Source organism: Sinohyriopsis cumingii, chromosome 15 (genome assembly GCF_028554795.1).
Source record: "Sinohyriopsis cumingii isolate HCF-2022 chromosome 15, ASM2855479v2, whole genome shotgun sequence".
Taxonomy (NCBI): domain Eukaryota; kingdom Metazoa; phylum Mollusca; class Bivalvia; order Unionida; family Unionidae; genus Sinohyriopsis; species Sinohyriopsis cumingii.
The window spans coordinates 108,081,719-108,103,746 of NC_142975.1; the positions used below are offsets into that span (position 1 = coordinate 108,081,719).

The 22,028-nt window shown below is 35.8% G+C and overlaps 1 protein-coding gene across 4 annotated transcripts in view; it reads right to left on the reverse strand.

Moving 5' to 3' along the window:
• LOC149782444 (uncharacterized) overlaps window positions 1-22,028 on the reverse strand; it is a 132,476-nt gene that overhangs the window by 11,334 nt on the left and 99,114 nt on the right. For all 4 annotated transcript variants that reach the window (XM_089933856.1, XM_089933854.1, XM_089933855.1 and 1 more), the window contains 4 exons: window positions 16,483-16,639; window positions 10,416-10,570; window positions 6,284-6,410; window positions 4,085-4,187 (listed from right to left, as the gene is read on the reverse strand). In XM_089933856.1, coding sequence (XP_089789982.1) covers window positions 4,085-4,187; window positions 6,284-6,410; window positions 10,416-10,570; window positions 16,483-16,639 — 542 coding nt within the window. The remainder of the gene's footprint in view (window positions 1-4,084; window positions 4,188-6,283; window positions 6,411-10,415; window positions 10,571-16,482; window positions 16,640-22,028) is intronic.

The following is a 22,028-nucleotide window of genomic DNA, read 5'->3' on the forward strand; positions in this document are numbered from 1 at the left end:
TCAAAATAGACTGGAACTGTATAGGCATTAAATCTTAATAAAACAATATTACATGTGTTCTGGATGGAAGATCAGGTCTGTCCAGTTAAACATACATGTGTTTTGGATGGAAGATCGGGTCTGTCCAGTTAAACATACATGTGTTTTGGATGGAAGATCAGGTCTGTCCAGTTAAACATACATGTGTTCTGGATGGAAGATCGGGTCTGTCCAGTTAAACATACATGTGTTTTGGATGGAAGATCAGGTCTGTCCAGTTAAACATACATGTGTTCTGGATGGAAGATCAGACTGTTCAGTTAAACATACATGTGTTTTGGATGGAAGATCAGTTCTGTCCAGTGTTTAACTGGACAGAACTGATCTTCCATCCAAAACACATGTATGTTTAATACATGTGTTCTGGATGGAAGATCAGGTCTGTTCAGTTAAACATACATGTGTTTTGGATGGAAGATCAGGTCTGTTCAGTTAAACATACATGTGTTTTGGATGGAAGATCAGGTCTGTTCAGTTAAACATACACATGTTTTGGATGGAAGATCAGACTGTTCAGTTAAATATACATGTGTTTTGGATGGAAGATCAGGTCTGTCCAGTTAAACATACATGTGTTTTGGATGGAAGATCAGGTCTGTTCAGTTAAACATACACATGTTTTGGATGGAAGATCAGACTGTTCAGTTAAATATACATGAGTTTTGGATGGAAGATCAGGTCTGTCCAGTTAAACATACATGTGTTTAGGATGGAAGATCAGACTGTTCAGTTAAACATACATGTGTTTTGGATGGAAGATCAGACTGTTCAGTTAAACATACATGTGTTTTGAATGGAAGATCAGACTGTTCCATTAAACATACATGTGTTTTGGATGGAAGATCAGGGCTGTTCCATTAAACATACATGTGTTTTGGATGGAAGATCAGGTCTGTCCAGTTAAACATACATGTGTTTTGAATGGAAGATCAGACTGTTCAGTTAAACATACATGTGTTTTGGATGGAAGATCAGACTGTTCAGTTAAACATACATGTGTTTTGGATGGAAGATCAGACTGTTCAGTTAAACATACACATGTTTTGGATGGAAGATCAGGTCTGTCCAGTTAAACATACATGTGTTTTGATGAAGATAGGTCTGTTCAGTTAAACATACATGTGTTTTGGATGGAAGATCAGACTATTCAGTTAAACATACATGTGCTTTGGATGGAAGATCAGACTGTTCAGTTAAACATACATGTGTTTTGAATGGAAGATCAGACTGTTCAGTTAAACATACACGTGTTTTGGATGGAAGATCAGGTCTATCCAGTTAAACATACATGTGTTTTGGATGGAAGATCAGACTGTTCAGTTAAACATGCATGTGTTTTGGATGGAAGATCAGACTGTTCAGTTAAACATACACTTTATTTTGGATGGAAGATCAGGGCCGTTCAGTTAAACATACATGTGTTTTGGATTGAAGATCAGGGCTGTTCAGTTAAACATGCATGTGTTTTAGACTGCTGACCAGGGCTGTTCCATTAAGCATACATGTATTTTGGATGTTAAATCAGGGCTATTCCATTTAAAGATACATGTATTTTGGAACCCAGGATAGGTGGTAATTTTTAAAATATATGCCAGGGTACTGAAACCAATACAAAATTCCATAAATTATAACAATGTCAAATAACAAGAGTATATATTGTTATCCATCTGGTATTATAAGTCAAACATTCTACAATACTGAATAGTGCCTTATCCCAGAAATTTATTTCATTCATGAAGATGATGGACGCACAGTGAAAAATAATCTATTTATCACTGCTGTTTTTAATATTTTGGTGTATGATTTTAAGCTCATAAAGGTTTTGTACAAGATGGGTCACCCAGGATGGGTCACACATTTCTTGACTGACCAAAACCTGACTTGGCATGAATAAATCAAATAGCAAAGAATGATCAGAGATATTTGAATGAAATCATCACAAGTGATGAAGCGTGGATTTACTTATTTGAACCTGACTTGTGTGAAAAGAATAAAGTTTGGACCAGAAAAAATAAGCACAACTTATTCAACACAGCGTATCAAAAGTTTTATATGCATCATTTTTTTTATATGCAAAAGCTTCAGTTGTCCAGGTACATGTGCTTGACTCTGCTAGTTTCAGCAGACCTTTTTATACCTCCTAAGTGTTGCAAAAAGTCATGGAACACTACTTAACCACTTATCTGTGCACCAGTAGATTCTCAATCTATTCCAGGAAAACATACTAGCACATAAATCAACCACTGTAACCAATTTCCTAAAGCAGCACATCATCCAAATGTTGCGACATCCTCCAAATGTAGCTACATGTAATTATTTGGCTCAATTCCATTATCAAAGATTTCTTAGTTGTTTATTGATTTTCCTATTCTTAGTAATAAACCTGAAATATTGCGTAGCATATCTCTATTAAATCTTGTGATGCTTTTAACGATGCAAGGATGCAGCTCTGCCAAATTTAATCTCCAGCAGACTGATTTAGAAAAGATGCTTTCAGTTAAAAACTTTGTTCAACCTTTGGTAAGTTGGTAGAGAATGTTTGCGAGGTCTCTCATGCCAAGTGTGCTTCTAAACACAAGTGAAAGTAGTAACTGATATATTCATGGGATCTGGCGCTAATACCTGTACCAAAGGTGAACTCACTCTGCCAGACCTCCACCTAGGCAGATAACCTTTAGCTCTTTTTAGCTAAAAGCGTTACCTGGGAGGGCTGGATTATGACTGGATAATGTATTTAAAGAAGAAATGGAAGTCTGGGAGCCTATTTCTGCAGGAAATGGGGTCTGGATAGAAACCTGGGAGGCTCGGATCCTCACTGTCTAGGAATTGGGATCCTGATAGGGTATGAGTATGATAGGGGTCCAGACAGGAAATATGGGAGTCCAGGTGAGAAAAGGGAAAGTCATTCAAACTTCTAGCATAAAATTATTATGTTCAAGGCAAAATGAAAGAGACATTTTATTCTGGCATAAATTCATTACGTTCAAGGCAATCTGATACAGAACTTCAAGGTCCTTCAAAGCTTTGGCATAAAATCATTATGTTTAAGTCAAAATGATATAGACCTCTGTTCTGGCAAAAAATCATTATGATCAAGGCAATCTGATATAGAACTTCAAAGTCCTTCAAAGTTCTAGCATAAAATTGTCATGCTCAAGGCATTCTGATATAGAACTGTTTATGCAATTAATTTTCTTGTGAACAATTATGGAAAATGCACATCATCTGGATCTAGAGTTTCACAAAATGTAGGGTACGGGGCACATCACACAAAATGTAGAGTACAGGGCATGCTACACAAAATGTAGGGTACAAGCACATTACACAAAATGTAGGGTACAGGCACATTACACAAAATGTAGGGTACAGGCAACATTACACAAAATGTAGAGTACAGGCACATTACACAAAATGTAGAGTACAGGCACATTACACAAAATGTAGGGTACAGAGCACATTACACAAAATGTAGAGTACAGGCACATTACACAAAATGTAGGGTACAGGCAACATTACACAAAATGTAGGGTACAGGCACATTAAACAAAATGTAGGGTACAGGCACATTACACAAAATGTAGGGTACAGGCACATTACACAAAATGTAGGGCACAGGCACATTACACAAAATGTAGGGTACAGAGCACATTACACAAAATGTAGGGTACAGGGCACATTACTCAAAAGCAACAGGACTGTGGTTAAAAACACAGGGTTAAGCTCCCATTATCAGCCATTTTTGTAGTGGTCCAAAAACAAAATGTAAAACTGGTCCATTTTATTTCCTTGATTGACAAAATCTATACATCTAGTTCTTGGAAATGTTTGAAACAGTTCACTTACATATCAGAAAGTGAATCTATATAAAAAGAAATCTTGGGATAAAAAACACTCTTTATAAACAAATTTCAGAGCCTCATTAAAACCTCCCTCTGTCAGTCAGCCATCTTATTTTCTGATAATGCCATATATTTGCTTTTTTTTGAACTCTTAATTTTAATACTCATCCACAAAAAATGATTATACATTAGTCACATGACCTTACCAGACTCAATCAGGAGCTTCATCATCTCAAAGAAGCCCTCCTTGGTAGCGATGTGGAGTGCACTCTGTCCCTCATTAGTCCTGCACTCCTTGTGTATCTTAGGCTGAAACAGTAAAACAAATAATGCATTGCCCCAGAAGCCGGGTATTAATAAGTGAAAGTCAAAGGCTTTGACCTTGACCTTCAACCCTGAAGTGACAGCCAGCAGTACAAAGCAATGCATCAATAATTTGGTTAACCATATAGGTGAATAAACAAATGAAAAACATCAAATATTTTTGATACTCATTCATACCTATGATACACAGTTAACCTGCTGAAGGTAACATATCACAAAATAAAATGTATAGACACTAATATGGATGGTGTACTATTGAATGAAATAATTACTCCTACTTCCAACTGTCTCTGTCACAAAAAGCTTTTTGAGTCAAGTAGAATGTATACAGGTTTAGCACCAAAGACATAACATGATTGTAAACGCAATGATTAACTCATGAAAGTGTGCATAAAATGTAGGTAACTGTGTCCTTTGGTTTAAAAGCACTGCAGTGAAAGAGATACATCGAATTATCAAGTTTTATGACTGAACATAAACTGCACCCAAACTTTTCGCACAAAATTTTAACAAAGCCACTGAAAATGAAATATAGGTCACAGAGACTTCTTTGGCAAAAAGGACACAGAATTTGTCAGGATGCTTCCATTCACCAAAAAATATCAAGATTCTTGGTAGGTCAGTAAAATGCCAAAACCTTGTGGGGTCATGAGCTAAATGCAAAAACTTAACCTAAGCAGTAAAATGTGCAATATAGTTCACAGTGATCTCTTTGGGTATGGCTGTGATACTAATATAAAATCACATAGCTTAAGGTGTACACCAATAACACTAAAAATGTCTAAATGAAACAAAGTCATGTCAAGTGTGAAATACGGGCCACAGTGACTTACTTTTAAGATAGGAATGTAGTACTTATCAAGAAAAACCTTCTGACCACGTTTCACGATTCTAGGTATAGCAGTATCATACAGCAGATAAAACACCAATGTGGTTTGAGCTAAATACATAAGCCAGTAAAAAGGTAAATGTAGGTCACAATGACCTTCTTTTGTTATACCTTCACTTATAAGTTAAGTTCATCTACATTATGCAATGGCAGATGCAGTTTGTACTTGGAGTATATATGGTATCACTGCATGACTTGCTCATATTGAAAATATTATAGCCATTATTACATTTCATATTTATAGTCCCAATGGTACTCAGCAGAAAAGTGAAAGAATACAGCAATGCACCAAAAGAGCAATAAATTGAAGATGTAAGGGCTAAAACTTTCTGCCAATTTGTTTTGTTATTTACCACAAACAACACAGAAAAACGTTTTTCTATGGGTGAAATTAGAATGATCCATGTGTATTAATGTTGTTCATCTTGTGTTGGCATTCATTGTTGCTGTAGCTTAGTGTAGCTCAGTGTCACTTGCTGCCAGTCATAGCTTGGTGATACTTGCTGGTGTGACTCTGGTAATGTTCATACTGTGGTCATCAGGTAGATGCATGTGGCCAAATCAAATACAAAATCATTTGCACAAATCTGAGCCTACTAATGCCAAATGAAGATTATTTTCCCTATTAACTTAAATCACTTCTAAAAGCTGGTATTCTAAATCTATTCTAAATCTGAGTTTAATTCCCTTGTGGTGAATACCTGACCACTCCTAAAAAACAGATATTACACTGAAGATGTCTGAATGAGTGGGAATTTTACACACAAAAGCACTCATATGATTCAGCACACTCCACAACATCTTGCTTGTGTAGGACAGTATAGAGAATGCCCTACAACACCTGCAAGACATATAATACACTCTGCAGTAGGGTGAAATGAGTGGGAGTTTTGCACACAGTGTATATGACTCACCATCTTCAACAAATAGTCCACAATGTCTTGCCTGTGTAGGACAGTGTAGTGAATGCTCTACTACACCTGTAAGACATATACTACACTCTGCAGTAGGGTGAAATGAGTGGGAGTTTTGCACACAGTCTATATGACTCACCATCTTCAACAAATAGTCCACATTGTCTTACCTGTGTAGGACAGTGTAGTGAATGCCCTACTACACCTGTAAGACATATAATACACTCTACACTAGGGTGAAATGAGTGGGAGTTTTGCACACAGTGTATATGACTCACCATCTTCAGCAGATAGTCCACAATGTCTTGTCTGTTGTTGTACACGGCCAAATGAAGACTAGAGTGACCAGTGTTCTCCTGCTGGTCATTGATATCTACTCCCATCTGCAACAGTCTCTTCACAGCGCTACAAAAAACAAAGTTAAGATCTTCCTTTCACATTGTAATGTTTGAGGCATCCCAGACATATTTATGCCTTTGCAATCCTGTTGCAAAAAGGCCTAATGAATCATACCACAACTGATTTACATAGGGACGGAACATATTTTGCAAATATATCATGTATGGGTGAGCTTACTCTAATTATTTTCATCCATCTAACTATAAAGTATAATTTTTTGTGGACGAAGAATGAATGCTTATGCGATCTTTTAGACATTGTCCATGCAAGTATGTATTAATGGATACATCCATGAACAGACAGGGTCATATGGTCCACTAAGTCATTTCAGTTTGAATAAGGAGGTTGTGACCTACATGTTATACCCATGATCAAATACTTGCTGTAAGATGTATGACCTTAATCTCAAGGTCAAAAGGCTGATTAACCATGTCAAACAGGGAACTACCTCATAATGATTCATTTACAGCATGAACAAAATCTACAAATGGGTTTAGGAATATAAGCAAATTAAAAAAATGTAATAAAAACTAATGACAAATTTTCTATGACCACTACTTTAACCCCAATGTAAGTGAGAAAAACCCAGATTGTCAACATACCTGCCATAACACGACATCTCATGCAAAAACTTTGTTTTATTTTGTAAAAAGAATTTTCAGGAATCTTAGCTACCCCTCCCCCTTAAAAAAACAGAGAGAGAGAGAGAGAGAGAGAGAAAGAGAGAGAGAGAGAGAGAGAGAGAGAGAGAGAGAGAGAGAGAGTTAGCTTTTTTTACCACCATGATCTATACACATAACTGGCAGCCTGAATAATCAGTCCTGCTTACTGCTATATGTCCATAACTAGTAATCTGAATAAATTGTCTTGCTTAGTGCTATATACCCATAACTGGTATCCTGAACAAACAGTCCTGCATAGTGCTATATACCCATAACTGGTATCCTTATTAACAGTCCTGCTTAGTGCTATATACCCATAACTGGTATCCTGAATAAACAGTCCTGCATAGTGCTATATACCCATAACTGGTATCCTTATTAACAGTCCTGCATAGTGCTATATGCCCATAACTGGTAGCCAGTATAAACAGTCCTGCATAGTGCTATATGCCCATAATTGGTATCCTTATTAACAGTCCTGCATAGTGCTATATACCCATAACTGGTATCCGTATTAACAGTCCTGCATAGTGCTATATGCCCATAACTGGTATCCTGTATAAACAGTCCTGCATAGTGTTATATACCCATAACTGGTATCCTGTATAAACAGTCCTGCATGGTGCTATATATCCATAACTGGTATCCTGTATTAACAGTTCTGCATAGTGCTATATGCCCAATACTGGTATCCTGAATAAACAGTCCTGCATAGTGCTATATACCCGTAACTGGTATCCTGAATAAATAGTCCCACTAAGTGCTATATACCCATAACTGGTAGCCTGAAAAAAAAGAGCCCTGCTTACTGCTATATGTCCATCAACACATTAACCCCTGGAGGTTTTTGTCATTTTCGCCTGAAATTTGAGTAGGAAACACATTTTGAAAGCTATTTCTGAATACATCCTAATACATCAACTTCCAGGCGATTTTCAAATAACCTAATGCCTAGTTGTGTTAGAAACATCATTTTTCATTGGCTATTTGGCTCGGCATGAGCTGAATGGTAAAAGTTGGAGTTCCTTTTTTATTTTTTGCATAATATTATTTTCATATTAAGACCACTCTTTATTCCAAATGCCGATCTTATCCTACTTTTTGCAAAGGTTCATCGGTCTGCTTGTAGTTCATACTGGTCTGCCTTAGATCTGAGACCAAAAAGTCTAAAATCCAGACACAGAATTGGATTCTGACCATGGGTGAAATTTGGGTGGAAAAGCATTGGGTCCAAAAACTGAGGTTTCTCCCTCTGTATTTTGTAGTGCAACTAGAACTTCCAGATTATTTGGTATCATTGTAGAGCTACATCTGTCTACATTTCTATAATACCACCCACTTTAGTGTATCATACATGACCTTGATGCTACAGAGCTCGGCAGTAGGCTACTACCTACTGCCACGTAAACTTGTTGGCAGGGCTTAATGTGTTAATGGTAGCCTGAATAAACAGTCTTGCTTACTGCTTATGTAAAACTATCCTTGGGATAATACAGTCCATGAGGAAATTAAAAGGAAAGCAGCCAGAGATAAGCAGCCAACATTTCGGAGATGATTTAATTAGCTGACAATAACCAGGGTGATGTATGACCTTTGAGCGCTGCTGTGGTGTAGCTCATTGGACTTATTTTTATAGGCAAATAGAACACAAAGTTGAACAACCCAATTCATCTGAAGTTAGGTAAATCAAGGAGAAGCATCCTGAAGAACAAACACCATTAATTATGTGAGTGTGGGCACATATGTGTATGTTGGTGTATTTTCTATATATGTGTGAGTGGTAGTGATTATGTGAGTGTGGGCACATATGTGTATGTTGGTGTATTTTCTATATATGTGAGTGGTAGTGATTATGTGAGTGTGGGCACATATGTGTATGTTGGTGTATTTTCTATATGTGTGAGTGGTAGTGATTATGTGAGTGTGGGCACATATGTGTATGTTGGTGTATTTTCTATATGTGTGAGTGGTAGTGATTATGTGAGTGTGGGCTCATATGTGTATGTTGGTGTATTTTCTATATGTGTGAGTGGTAGTGATTATGTGAGTGTGGGCACATGTGTGTATGTTGGTGTATTTTCTATATGTGTGAGTGGTAGTGATTATGTGAGTGTGGGCACATATGTGTATGTTGGTGTATTTTCTATGTGTAAGTGGTAGTGATTATGTGAGTGTGGGCACATATGTGTATGTTGGTGTATTTTCTATATGTGTGAGTGGTAGTGATTATGTGAGTGTGGGCACATATGTGTATGTTGGTGTATTTTCTATATGTGTGAGTGGTAGTGATTATGTGAGTGTGGGCACATATGTGTATGTTGGTGTGTTTTCTATATGTGTGAGTGGTAGTGATTATGTGAGTGTGGGCACATATGTGTATGTTGGTGTATTTTCTATATGTGTGAGTAGTAGTGATTATGTGATTGTGGGCACATATGTGTATGTTGGTGTATTTTCTATATGTGTGAGTGGTAGTGATTATGTGAGTGTGGGCACATATGTGTATGTTGGTGTGTTTTCTATATGTGTGAGTGGTAGTGATTATGTGAGTGTGGGCACATACGAGTATGTTGGTGTATTTTCTATATGTGTGAGTGGTAGTGATTATGTGAGTGTGGGCACATGTGTGTATGTTGGTGTATTTTCTATATATGTGAGTGGTAGTGATTATGTGAGTGTGGGCACATATGATGATATCTGAAAATGCTAAGCCTACCAAATATTTTTTAGTTTATAAGTATATCAAATGCTTCAGAATAAAAAATGCATTTTCCTCTTTTTCATGTCTGAATTTCTAGTCATTTTTATAGGTTGGTATGAGTTGGTGACTTGTACAAGGTTGCTTTTGTTGGGTTACATGCACTGATGTTCCTCTGGGACCTCAAACACACCTTTTGAGTTTCAAATCCTTCTCAACACCACCACCGGGAGACTGCCAGGTATGATGTCAAAGAATAAATTGCCTCAGCTTCATAATGATTCATGCCTAGTATAATGAGATTCTATCAAAGGGTTTAGGAAATACATGCCAATGAAAAACTTTAACCAGAACCTTAACAAACTGTTGATGGTGATGATACCAACTCTGGTGAAAAAATGATTCATGCCAAGTATGATGAGATTGTATCAAAGGGTTTAGAAAATACACGCCAATAAAAAACTTTAACCAAAACCATAACAAATTGTTGATGGTGATTGTACCAGCACCAGTGAAAATGTCACTAATACTTCTCACTTCCCACTAATATGGGTTTGAGAAAAATCAAAGGAGCAACAATACTGTAATTATGATAATGGTCAAACTACTTTTAGAATTTTCTTTGATGACCTTCATAAGAAAAGAACTTACTATATGTTTCCTTTTTTGCAAGCATAGCAGAGAGGGCTGAATCCCATCTTATCTTTACTGCTAATATCCAGCCTAGGCCATCCCAGTATAATGTTTAGGAGCTCTTCATCATTGGAGTTAATGGCCTCGTAAAGCGGTGACTGGCTCAGGTTGTCCTGCAACATGATGAAGCCAAATCCTGATTAAGACAGTGCATTGCTGCAAAATTATGAGTCAAGCAGGCATGAATCTATCAGAGATATTTCCATGAAATTTTCACCTTGTACAAAAAACTCTCTCTCCTGATATTACACACATTTGAGCAGTTATGACATTATGAAATGAGTTTAACAGTCGGAGAATTTGCTGCATAAAAAATTTCACAGGTGGATACATTTTCAGCAATAAAAAAATTCACAAAAATCCCCAGATAATTACAAATTTTAGAATGCAAATAGTGACTGTTCTGTATTTTAACAAAATTTCAACACTTTTCTCTCACATATACAGAACTCTAAATAAGAATATATGAATGGGATGATCCATTTCCTGGTTTATAAATAATCGCATTTTTAAAAAATTCAGTGGAATATTTTGTGAAAACAGGAGTTTACAAAACAAGACTGACCTTCAATTTTGAAATCAATCATAACATTTGGGTGTGTTTAAAATGGCTTAGTGACCAAGACTAATTCAGGTGTATTCTATTATATGGCTCTGTATGAGTCAATGTTCTTGTAGTCATCAAGAACTATAATTTCAAACATACAGGAAACATTACGAACTTGTCCCAGTAACACAACATTTATTGATCAAATGTAATGTGGTAAAATATGGGCTGTGTTTTCAGCTAGAACAAAACCTTGACAGCTTTGGAATAAATTGTTATAATTAAATTGTTTTCTATAAGTTAAATGCATTTAAAAAAATTATGCATTTGAGTCACCTTGTTAATGGAAAAAATGGAGATGCACTTTTTATGTATAAATCTGCTTATATCAATCAAGATGTACAAGCCGTAAATTGGTAGCATCATATGGATGAAGTTACACTGACATGTCATCCATATTCCCAGTTACTATGATGAAGAAAAGTTGATCTTGGAAGACTATTTTAATTTATATTTTCAAAATTCTCCAAGTGGTTGAAAAAAAGCAGGCATCTCAACTGGTATTGGAACCAATTTTTGCCTGTAGGGTTGATTACAAGAAAATTCACACATCTCACTAGATTCGGCTTCAAACCCATGCACTTTAGATGAATTCCTAAAAGTTCAAAATTAGTTGTGGGCTAAATTAATCAGTAGCAATGTATGTTTGGTGTAATTTTCAGAAAGGCTTACTTTTAAAGTTACACATACTTCTGGGTACAATTATAAATGGATAATTGATAAAAACATTGTTTCATAATGTAATAAATAACTAAAGTACATAACAAGACATTTGAAGAAAAAAAATATTTAAATTTCATAATTTCCAAATTGAAATGATGAATAATTATCTTTTGATTTATCTGAAGTATTAATTTTGGCAATTAGATTTTTATATCTGGTTCTGTGAAGATACAATTCTATCTGCAGGTTTAAATATATAAGAAACAAATGTGTTGAAGATACAAGTCTCTTTCAAGGTGTAAATAAACTATATACATACAAATACAAGATACCAGTTTATCTCCAGGTGTAAATATGTAAACACAAATTTTGAAGGTACAAGTTTATCTCCAGGTGTAAATATATTTACAGACACACAAATTTTTAATCAGATATTTACTGTGATTTATTATTCAGGATGGCTTACTTTTAAAAGAAACCAAATTTTAAAAGTAAAATATGGTTTTTCTTTTATCATACTTACCCAATGATAATACCTCAAGAAAACTATTAATGCCTCAAAAATTCAGTCATCCCAGAATAACCTTTTTAGCTAAAGGTGGCATTTAGATAGAGTGATCTCCACTTTATTCAGATGTTGGTGCCAAATTCTGTGAATTTTTCAGTTATTACTGGAGCAGAAGGCTTGCTCTCCGTACGGATTTAACTATGTGAAGGTTGGGAGGGTGTAGGTGTATTATATCAGGTAAGTATTATGGACGAAATATATTTTACTAGATAAAATTGGTTTCTTCTTCAAATACATTACCCAATCATAATACCTTAGAAAAACAGGCAAAAGGGAAGGAGATACATCCCTTTACCCATAAGAACCATCTCTAGTCCCCAAAGGTATCTGAGACAGCTTCTAGATATCCTGACTGGAGAACAGAATCCAGCAAATCCAGCAACTGTCGTGAAGCCACATCCTTATGACGCTGTTGAACAACATGAAAAGGTAACCTATTGCTCCACGACTATAGGTTCCACCAGACTGAGTTGAAAGCATGAAAGATCTCTCCGATAAAAGTTGGAAAAGTACTTGGACCGCCATTCCATGGCATGGATAAAAAATGTTAGAGAACAGTTTCGCTCATATACAATGTTTGTGGTGACTGTCCGAGATGTGAAGCAAATTCATTTGGTGTGGGGTTAATTTCCCAATTGTGGAACAAATAACCTACATTATCCAGGATGAATGAGTCTCGTGCAAATTTCCCTCTGTAAGAGTTAGGAAGAGTTGTGATCTCCCTCAATGCAACATCCTGGTCTTTCGTAAGTACCAATTCAGAGCTCACATTGGGTCCTGTAGATAACTTCAAGAAGAAGTGTCCAGGGTAGACTGAAATTTAATACAAAAGTCAGATTTCTCATGAATGGGAGCCTGTTCTTGGCCATGAAAGCAGGAGCTGTCATGAGTGATACTGACCCATCTTGTAGTTTAGGTCTACTGATAAAGCATGTGTTTTGCAGAATCTGCCTGTCATTCACTAATACATTGAGAAAGCATCTCTTATATGAGAGGTGAATCAATAATGTCTTTGAGAGTGGATTAAATGGTGACTTCTTCAGCCAGGTTAGTACCCCTGACAGATTCCACTTGGCATAGATCCAATATCAATGGACAGTAAAAATGGACAGAAGACTGGATAGGTCTTTGGTTCGTTCACTATCCTTTATTCCATGATGACCTTTTATGCCAGTAATTGTGGAGGGAATGGTAGGCTTTAATTGTGGTTGGTGCTGTTTCTCATCAGAGAGCCACAGTATGAAGTTAGGTATTGAGGCATTGATGCCTGAGGTGGTATAAAGCATTCTTGTCTGTGTCACTGTTTGTAGATATTCCACTGCCTTCATATGCCTTTAACTCATTAACTCAGGAGGTAGTACATTACTTCCAAGCTCTGTAGCATCAAGGTCATTTAAGATACACCAAAGTGGGTAGTACTACAGAAAGTAGACAGATGTAGCTCTACAAGGATACCAAATTGTCTGGACTTTTTACTAGCATTACAAAATACAGAGGGAAAAACATTTTTTTAGGCCTGCTTTTTTAACACAACATATTCGCCCGCCATTGGAATCAGATTTGTGTCTTGAATTTAAACTTTTTGGCCTCAGTTCTAAGGCAGACTGGTCTGAACTGCACACAGACAAGCAAACCTTTGCAAAAAGTATTACAAGTTGGGGATTTCAAGTAACAGGTGGCCAGGATACAAAAATGATGGGTCCAATAAGCAACAAAAAAAAAAAAAAGAACTCCAACTTGCACATGCATGAGCGAAATAGCCAATGAAAAATGATGTTTTTAACACAACTAGGCATCAGGCTAAATGGAAATTACTTGGATGCAAATTTATTTGGATGTATTAAAAAAAGCGGCCAACACAATTTATTTCCTACTTATATTTCAGGCAAAAATGACACAAGTCTCCAGGGGTTAATGAGTTAAAGTGGAGGGCCATTTTGCCTGAGTAATTTCTCCAACACTGCTTCTAAGAACTGTTTCTTCCTGAGGTTGATGATTGGGACAAATAATGGATGATATAGACAGTCCTCAATGTCAGCAACTCTGCCAGACTTTGGAAGCAATAGATTCTTCCTTTGTTCAATAATCACCTTTTGATGGAACCAGAGAGCAGGCAGGTGTTGTAGAGGAAGGACAACAGAATTCTGATGGCAGTAGGTGGAGAACTTGAATCTGCACCTGTAAGGCTGAATCTCCACGCATCATAGTAATTTCTAATAATGATAAGGGAACTTAAAAGCAAGTTTCCATCATCATTTGATAAAGGTAGTAAAGCTACTGTGAAGTAACTAGAGAAGAATGTCAAGGATGGTGCCTCACTATAATCACAGGATGTTCCAAAATTAGATCCCATTACTTTCAAGCCATCGCAAAGTATAGGCTCCTTTTGGGTAGCAAAAGCTTGAGAACAAGTGAAGCAACATCTCTCGAACACTGAGGCACCAAGCTGACATCGTATGCAGGCAGTGCCTAGCAGAACTATGTGGGTTAGATTGATCCATTAGAGTACCTCCAAAAGCAGCAAAATGTGGTAGACTGTTGTATAAATTGGCTTCATGAAACATGGTTCTTGTGCACTGAGGCACTAAGCTGCACATCGCACTATGCGGGTCATGAAACTGGAAACGTTTGTTCTTCTGGCAGCTGATACTGTATGATCAATAGCGGTCACAGCCAATTGCAATCAACGGTACATGGCCAAGTCTCAACATGATGGAACAGTACCATCCTGGCTAGCATGATGATGTCCAGTTCTTAAGGTTGGGACAGGGTATGGGATACTGATCCGCTTAGCCAATCCATAAAGCTGATAGGCAAGATGGTAACTGAGGCTGTTGTTACTCCCCAGCAAGTGATATGGTGCATGCAAACTGATTATGTCTTCATCCTTCAAGGTGTGCTTCTGCAGTACCCCTCGTTCTGCCACCCACTGACTTCTGTCCATAATATGCAAATCTGACATGTATTCATAGAATGGAGACTGGAGTAAAAGCTGCACATTTAGACTGGATATCAGTATGGTCTATCCCATGCTCAAAATCTGTAAGACAAAAGTAGAGCAGACAATATAATATAGTGTCCTGCTTTATGAACTCTGAACTGTTTATGCAGAGCTCCACACTGACAGTTACCTGTCATGTGACCTGCACAGGAAGGGTATTAGAGCATTGCTATTAATACTTATGAGGTGAAATATCAATTTTAATAAAAAGATACCCATGGGAAAGGTCATTTGACTGCCTATACAGGTAAAAATCACAAAACTATCACTTACAGTAACAGTGAAGTGGACACTATGGCTAAACAATACATAGAAAACTTACATGTATGTATCTCAGCATGGTGGAAACTATATAGTAATATAAATTAGTTTTTCTAAAGTACACATCATACATGCACATAAAAATGCACCAAAGCATCATTGCTGACACTTACAATTTGGATGCTACAATATACATTGTAAGACATTTTTACCTGTAGGAATGGCCAAACAATGGTCTATACAGGTAATATCAGTTAGTGTCACATATATAACTATGAAGTGGATGCTAAAATTACACAATATAGGAAACTTACCTATATGTTTCATAATGTACTGGAAATTACACAGCAATATTAAATGAATTTTTATATCAAACACCAGACCTGCAGCTATTGAATAGCAATGTAAGGGGATGCCATTGCCACCCATGCAGGTACGTACCAAGCGCACACAAGTGTGTGAAGATGGCAAAGTGACAACGCTTAAAAAGTGATGAAATAAAGAACAGAAAAGTTGGAATATTTATAGACAGAGTACACTAGGCTAAGAAAATGAAACACCTCCAGCTTGCTTTAAAGTAGAAAACTTCCAAAATGCTTGTATTTTGGATTATGAGGCTTCTAAGCCTGTATAAAGCATGCTACTCAGCACAAAAGGAAGTAGCAACTGAAGAATTCATGTGATTTGGTGCCAATTCCTGTATATTGGGGAGATCACTCTAACTGCCACCTAGGTGGGCAGATAACTTTTAGCTTTTTAGCTAAAATGTATTAGCCTGGGAGGGCAGGATTTGCTAGGCAGTAGCTGTTTTGTGAAAGTATTAGGATCGGGTAACATGTGAAGAAAAAAAATACTGACTGGTCTTGGACATCTAAGATTGGCTTTCTTTATAGGATTTTTGGAGTATTTTGTATCTAAACCTTACCTTACTATTGATATCACAGTCAAGTTCCTGCAGAAGTTTCAGGCCATTTTTGTTCTTCTGTTTGACCATGAGGAATATAGCACTTTCTTCATTCTTGTTTTTGGCATTCTTCTTGGCACCCTTTTCTATCAGCAACTTCATCACCTGCAGATGACCCCTGGAAGGAATACGTATAAAATAAAATTATACATGAAACTCAAATTTGTCTGCACTTTGTTTATTTGAAGATGATGTTAACAGACTGGACCAATGATAAAGTGCTGTTTTACAACTAACCAATGACCATGTGAACTAAGTTACACTGGACCAAGTCTTATTTGCCAGATAAAACAAATGTTTTACCACTTAGTTAAAAGAGGCATAGTAAGTATCATCATCAGTCAAATGCAAAATAATATATAGTGTCATCAGTCTAAAGCAAAATAATGTATAGCGTCACCAGTCAAATGCAAAATAATGTATAGTGTCATCAGTCAAATGCAAAATAATGTATAGTGTCATCAGTCAAATACAAAATAATGCATAGTGTCATCAGTCAAATGCAAAATAATGTATAGTGTCATCAGTGAAATGCAAAATAATGTAAAGTGTCATCAGTCAAATGCAAAATAATATAGTGTCATCAGTCAAATGCAAAATAATGTATAGTGTCATCAGTGAAATGCAAAAAAATGTATAGTGTCATCAGTCAAATGAAAAATAATGTATAGTGTCATCAGTCAAACACAAAATAATGTATAGTGTCATCAGTCAAATGCAAAATAATGTATAGTGTCATCAGTGAAATGCAAAATAATGTATAGTGTCATCAGTGAAATGCAAAAAATGTATAGTGTCATCAGTCAAATGAAAAATAATGTATAGTGTCATCAGTCAAACACAAAATAATGTATAGTGTCATCAGTCAAATGCAAAATAATGTAGTGTCATCAAATGCAAAAACAGTGTATAGTGTCTTCAGTGAAATGCAAAATAGTGTATAGTGTCATCAGTCAAATGCAAAATAGTGTATAGTATCATTAGTCAAATGCAAAATAATGTATAGTGTCATCAGTCAAATGTAAAATAGTGTATAGTGTCATCAGTCAAATGTAAAATAGTGCATCGTGTTATTAAAATATAAAATAGTTCACTGTCATCAGTCAAATGCAAAAAAAAATGCAGTGACATCAGTCAAATGCAGAATAGTACATAATATCATCAGTCAAATTATATTTTTCTGTTACTGTCTCAGTCAAATGCAAAAAATGCAAATTGGTATTTATGCTATGTTATGGGCTTGGTTTCAAGATTCAATATACTGGTATAATATTAGCAGTGTGTCATATTTTGATAAAACACTGAACACAAGGCACATTACTTTTAAATTTTCCATGTAGTAAGCAGACCAAGCACCCCTATTAAGTCAGTACCTCCATCAAGTAAAACCAACAAATGATGTCAAAAATTCACACCTGTGATAACAAACACCTGAATATGTACCCCTTTCAAGTAAAGAAACCTGCTTTAGCATAATACCTTTATATAGCAACTACCTGTATAAAGTAATCACCTCTATAGCAACTGTCTGTAACAATTGCTTTGATGTAACAGTTACCTTTATATAGCAACTACTTGTAATATAGCAATTACTTTCATATAGCAACTGTATGTACATAGCAAATACCTTTACATGGCAACCTGTATTTGCCAATTACCTTTATGCAGAACTGCCTCTATATAGCAATTAGTTTTATACAGCAACTACTTGTATATAAAAGTAAAGAACCATACAGCTTGCATTTAGTTGATGCAAAATTTAGCAAGACTCATCCATTTTGCAAATCTTAAATTTGGTAATTTCAGATCAAGTGAGCTTATGGTAAATAAAGACAACTACTGATGCCATTTATTTACTCTAATTAATACTGCGATTAATAATCTCTCAAATGTATCTACCATCAAAACATGCCAGCTATATGGAAAAATAAGTTTCATTTACAACACAAGTCCCTGCACGTGACTGATGTCCTATGGTCAGAAAAGACTTCCCTGATGAATTAAAGATAAGACCATTTATTTTCTTTAACTGCTGAGTGTTGAAACTATCTCTGATATTCTTGAGTGACACAATTTTTAAACTGGCCAATGTGGTGTTCATATTAGATATAAGATCAACAGTTTTAATTCAGACAAATATATACATGATTATAAGGCTTTGATGACAACTCCATGTTGACATGATCATCCATTCAAATGACTTTAAGTGTCAATATTTTCACTGTGTTCATTGTGGCAGCCATATTTTAGGTCAGATAGCAACATTTTTTGTATTCACACAAAATATATATCATAATCAATCTTTCATGTTGATATGACTTTCCATAAAGGAAAAGTAGGAATAACAGGATTTTCAAGATGGCTGCCATTGTGGCATTAATGGATTTCATATCAACACAATTTTCAAATAGTACAAACCAGACATCATAGGATGTTTTTTCAAGAAAGCTCAACACTGACATGACTTGGAGGATTAGTGATAATTAATGATAAGATTTTAAAGATCAACTTGATATCACAAGAAGTAAAAACTCAATGTTGATGCAACATTCCAGTCAGAAAAAGAAGTTATAACAAGATTTTCAAGATGGCTCCCAAGGCAGTCATACTGAACATCAGATAGGCACCATTTTCATATAGGACCAACTAGACATCAAAAGATGTCTGTTACTGAAACCACCATGTTGATGTAGCCATTCAAGATGACCACCTATTACAAGATTTTAAACACTGGATGTCTGCATGCATTATTTTAATTTAGGACTAAAACACATAATAAGTCCTTTAGTGTAAACCCCATGATGAAATGACCATCCATTCAGAAGGAGTAATAATAACAGGATTTTCAAAATGGCTGATGAGATGGCCACGTTGGATGTCAGACAACATCATTTCATTTAAGACCAACTAACCATGTGGATGAATGTTTGTTTAAAATTTCATGGCAATCCTCCAAGAAACAGAGGTGAGGTAGTGATAAATTGTGCTAATGGATGGATGAACACTGGATGTTGGAGAATGGACAACATACCATCCTATTATCTTGTCTTGTCTATGACCACTTGAATTAAAACAACAACACACATTTATTTGTATACAGAGACCATTTGTAGCTGGTCCCTTAAGTTATTATCAAAGGTGACAACTCCTTTAAGTTATTATTTGTTCTTCTAAAAGGTGATCTTGAATATATACAAAATAATCCTACTGGCAATAGGTGGATCAATGGTAATCATTATAGTGAGTGAATATTGTATTGCCAGTGTTCCATCCCAGTAATCATTATAGTGAGTGAATATTGTATTGCCAGTGTTCCATCCCAGTCATCATTATAGTGAGTGAATATTGCATTGCCAGTGTTCCATCCCAGTAATCATTATAGTGAGTGAATATTGTATTGCCAGTGTTCCATCCCAGTAATCATTATAGTGAGTGAATATTGTATTGCCAGTGTTCCATCCCAGTAATCACTATAGTGAGTTAATATTGTATTGCCAGTGTTCCATCCCAGTAATAGTGAGTGAATATTGTATTGCCCGTGTTCCATCCCAGTAATCATTATAGTGAGTTAATATTGTATTGCCAGTGTTCCATCCCAGTAATCATTATAGTGAGTGAATATTGCATTGCCAGTGTTCCATCCCAGTAATCATTATAGAGAGTGAATATTGTATTGCCAGTGTTCCATCCCAGTAATCATTATAGTGAGTTAATATTGTATTGCCAGTGTTCCATCCCAGTAATAGTGAGTGAATATTGTATTGCCAGTGTTCCATCCCAGTAATCATTATAGTGAGTGAATATTGTATTGCCAGTGTTCCATCCCAGTAATCATTATAGTGAGTGAATATTGAATTGCCAGTGTTCCATCCCAGTAATCATTATAGTGAGTGAATATTGTATTGCCAGTGTTCCATCCCAGTAATCATTATAGTGAGTTAATATTGTATTGCCAGTGTTCCATCCCAGTAATAGTGAGTGAATATTGTATTGCCAGTGTTCCATCCCAGTAATTATAGTGAGTTAATATTGTACTGCCAGTGTTCCATCCCAGTAATCATTATAGTGAGTGAATATTGTATTGCCAGTGTTCCATCCCAGTAATCATTATAGTGAGTGAATATTGTATTGCCAGTGTTCCATCCCAGTAATCATTATAGTGAGTGAATATTGTATTGCCAGTGTTCCATCCCAGTAATCATTATAGTGAGTTAATATTGTATTGCCAGTGTTCCATCCCAGTAATAGTGAGTGAATATTGTATTGCCAGTGTTCCATCCCAGTAATTATAGTGAGTTAATATTGTACTGCCAGTGTTCCATCCCAGTAATCATTATAGTGAGTGAATATTGTATTGCCAGTGTTCCATCCCAGTAATCATTATAGTGAGTGAATATTGTATTGCCAGTGTTCCATCCCAGTAATCATTACAGTGAGTGAATATTGTATTGCCAGTGTTCCATCCCATCTCAGATATTCACATGCATACAATATATTGGACATTAATGTCACAACTGGAATTGACACTTCAATCACAATACAGCTGAATGCTGTCTGATGCTGTTACAATCGAGGTAACTCATCTGAGTTCCAACAATATTTTCAAATGCAAATATCAACAGTTTTCTGCCAAGACAAATTCCAGCAAGGACCAAATCCAAAACTGAAGTGTCCATGTTTCTGAATGATGACAGGTGAAAGTTCTGAGTTCAGAGTATATAAATTGTTTAGCAACAACATTCACATTTTATGGCAGATTGGCATCATTGTACAAAAAGTAAAAGCTCTTCATTCCAGAATCTGTAAATTTGGTCTAATTTTGTCAAGTGGTCTTTGAAAAGAAGTTATTAAAAAGATTTTTAAACATTAGCAATGGTGGATTTATTTGATGGTGGATCATTACCATTTGCATAAATTCGAAACCCTAAAATAACAGTGCTGTCAAATATTGTCAACATCTGCTGAGCTGTATGTGAGATATAGTTGTTTAAAGCTTTTATTAATTTTCAGCAGTGGTGGTTATATTTGATGCTGGATTGGAATTATTTGTAAACATCTTAGAATGCAAAGTTTGGGCACATTTTGCAGAACAGTTTCTCAGAAGACATTGTTCACATGTTTTTCTATTATTTTTAGCAAAGGTGAGCACATTTGATGGTAGATTGGTATAATTCATATTATATTGAAAATTCTCTATGGCCAGTATGATTTCTGCCAAATGTGGTAAAATTCTGTAGAGTGGACTTTGAAAAGAAGTTGTTCTATTGCTAGTGACAGCAGCCAAATTTGATGGTGATCATCAAACAATTTTAAAAACCTTTATGCCAGGATTATGTTTTCTGTCAACAATTATCAAATTCTGTTCTGCAGTTTTGGAAAAATAATGTTGTTTAAAATTTCTTCTATTTCACTGGACAACAAATTTTTACAAAAGTCATGTTACTGAAATAAAATTAGTCAATTCTTATCAATTTTTATGTGCTGAACACGAATATGACAGTCAAATT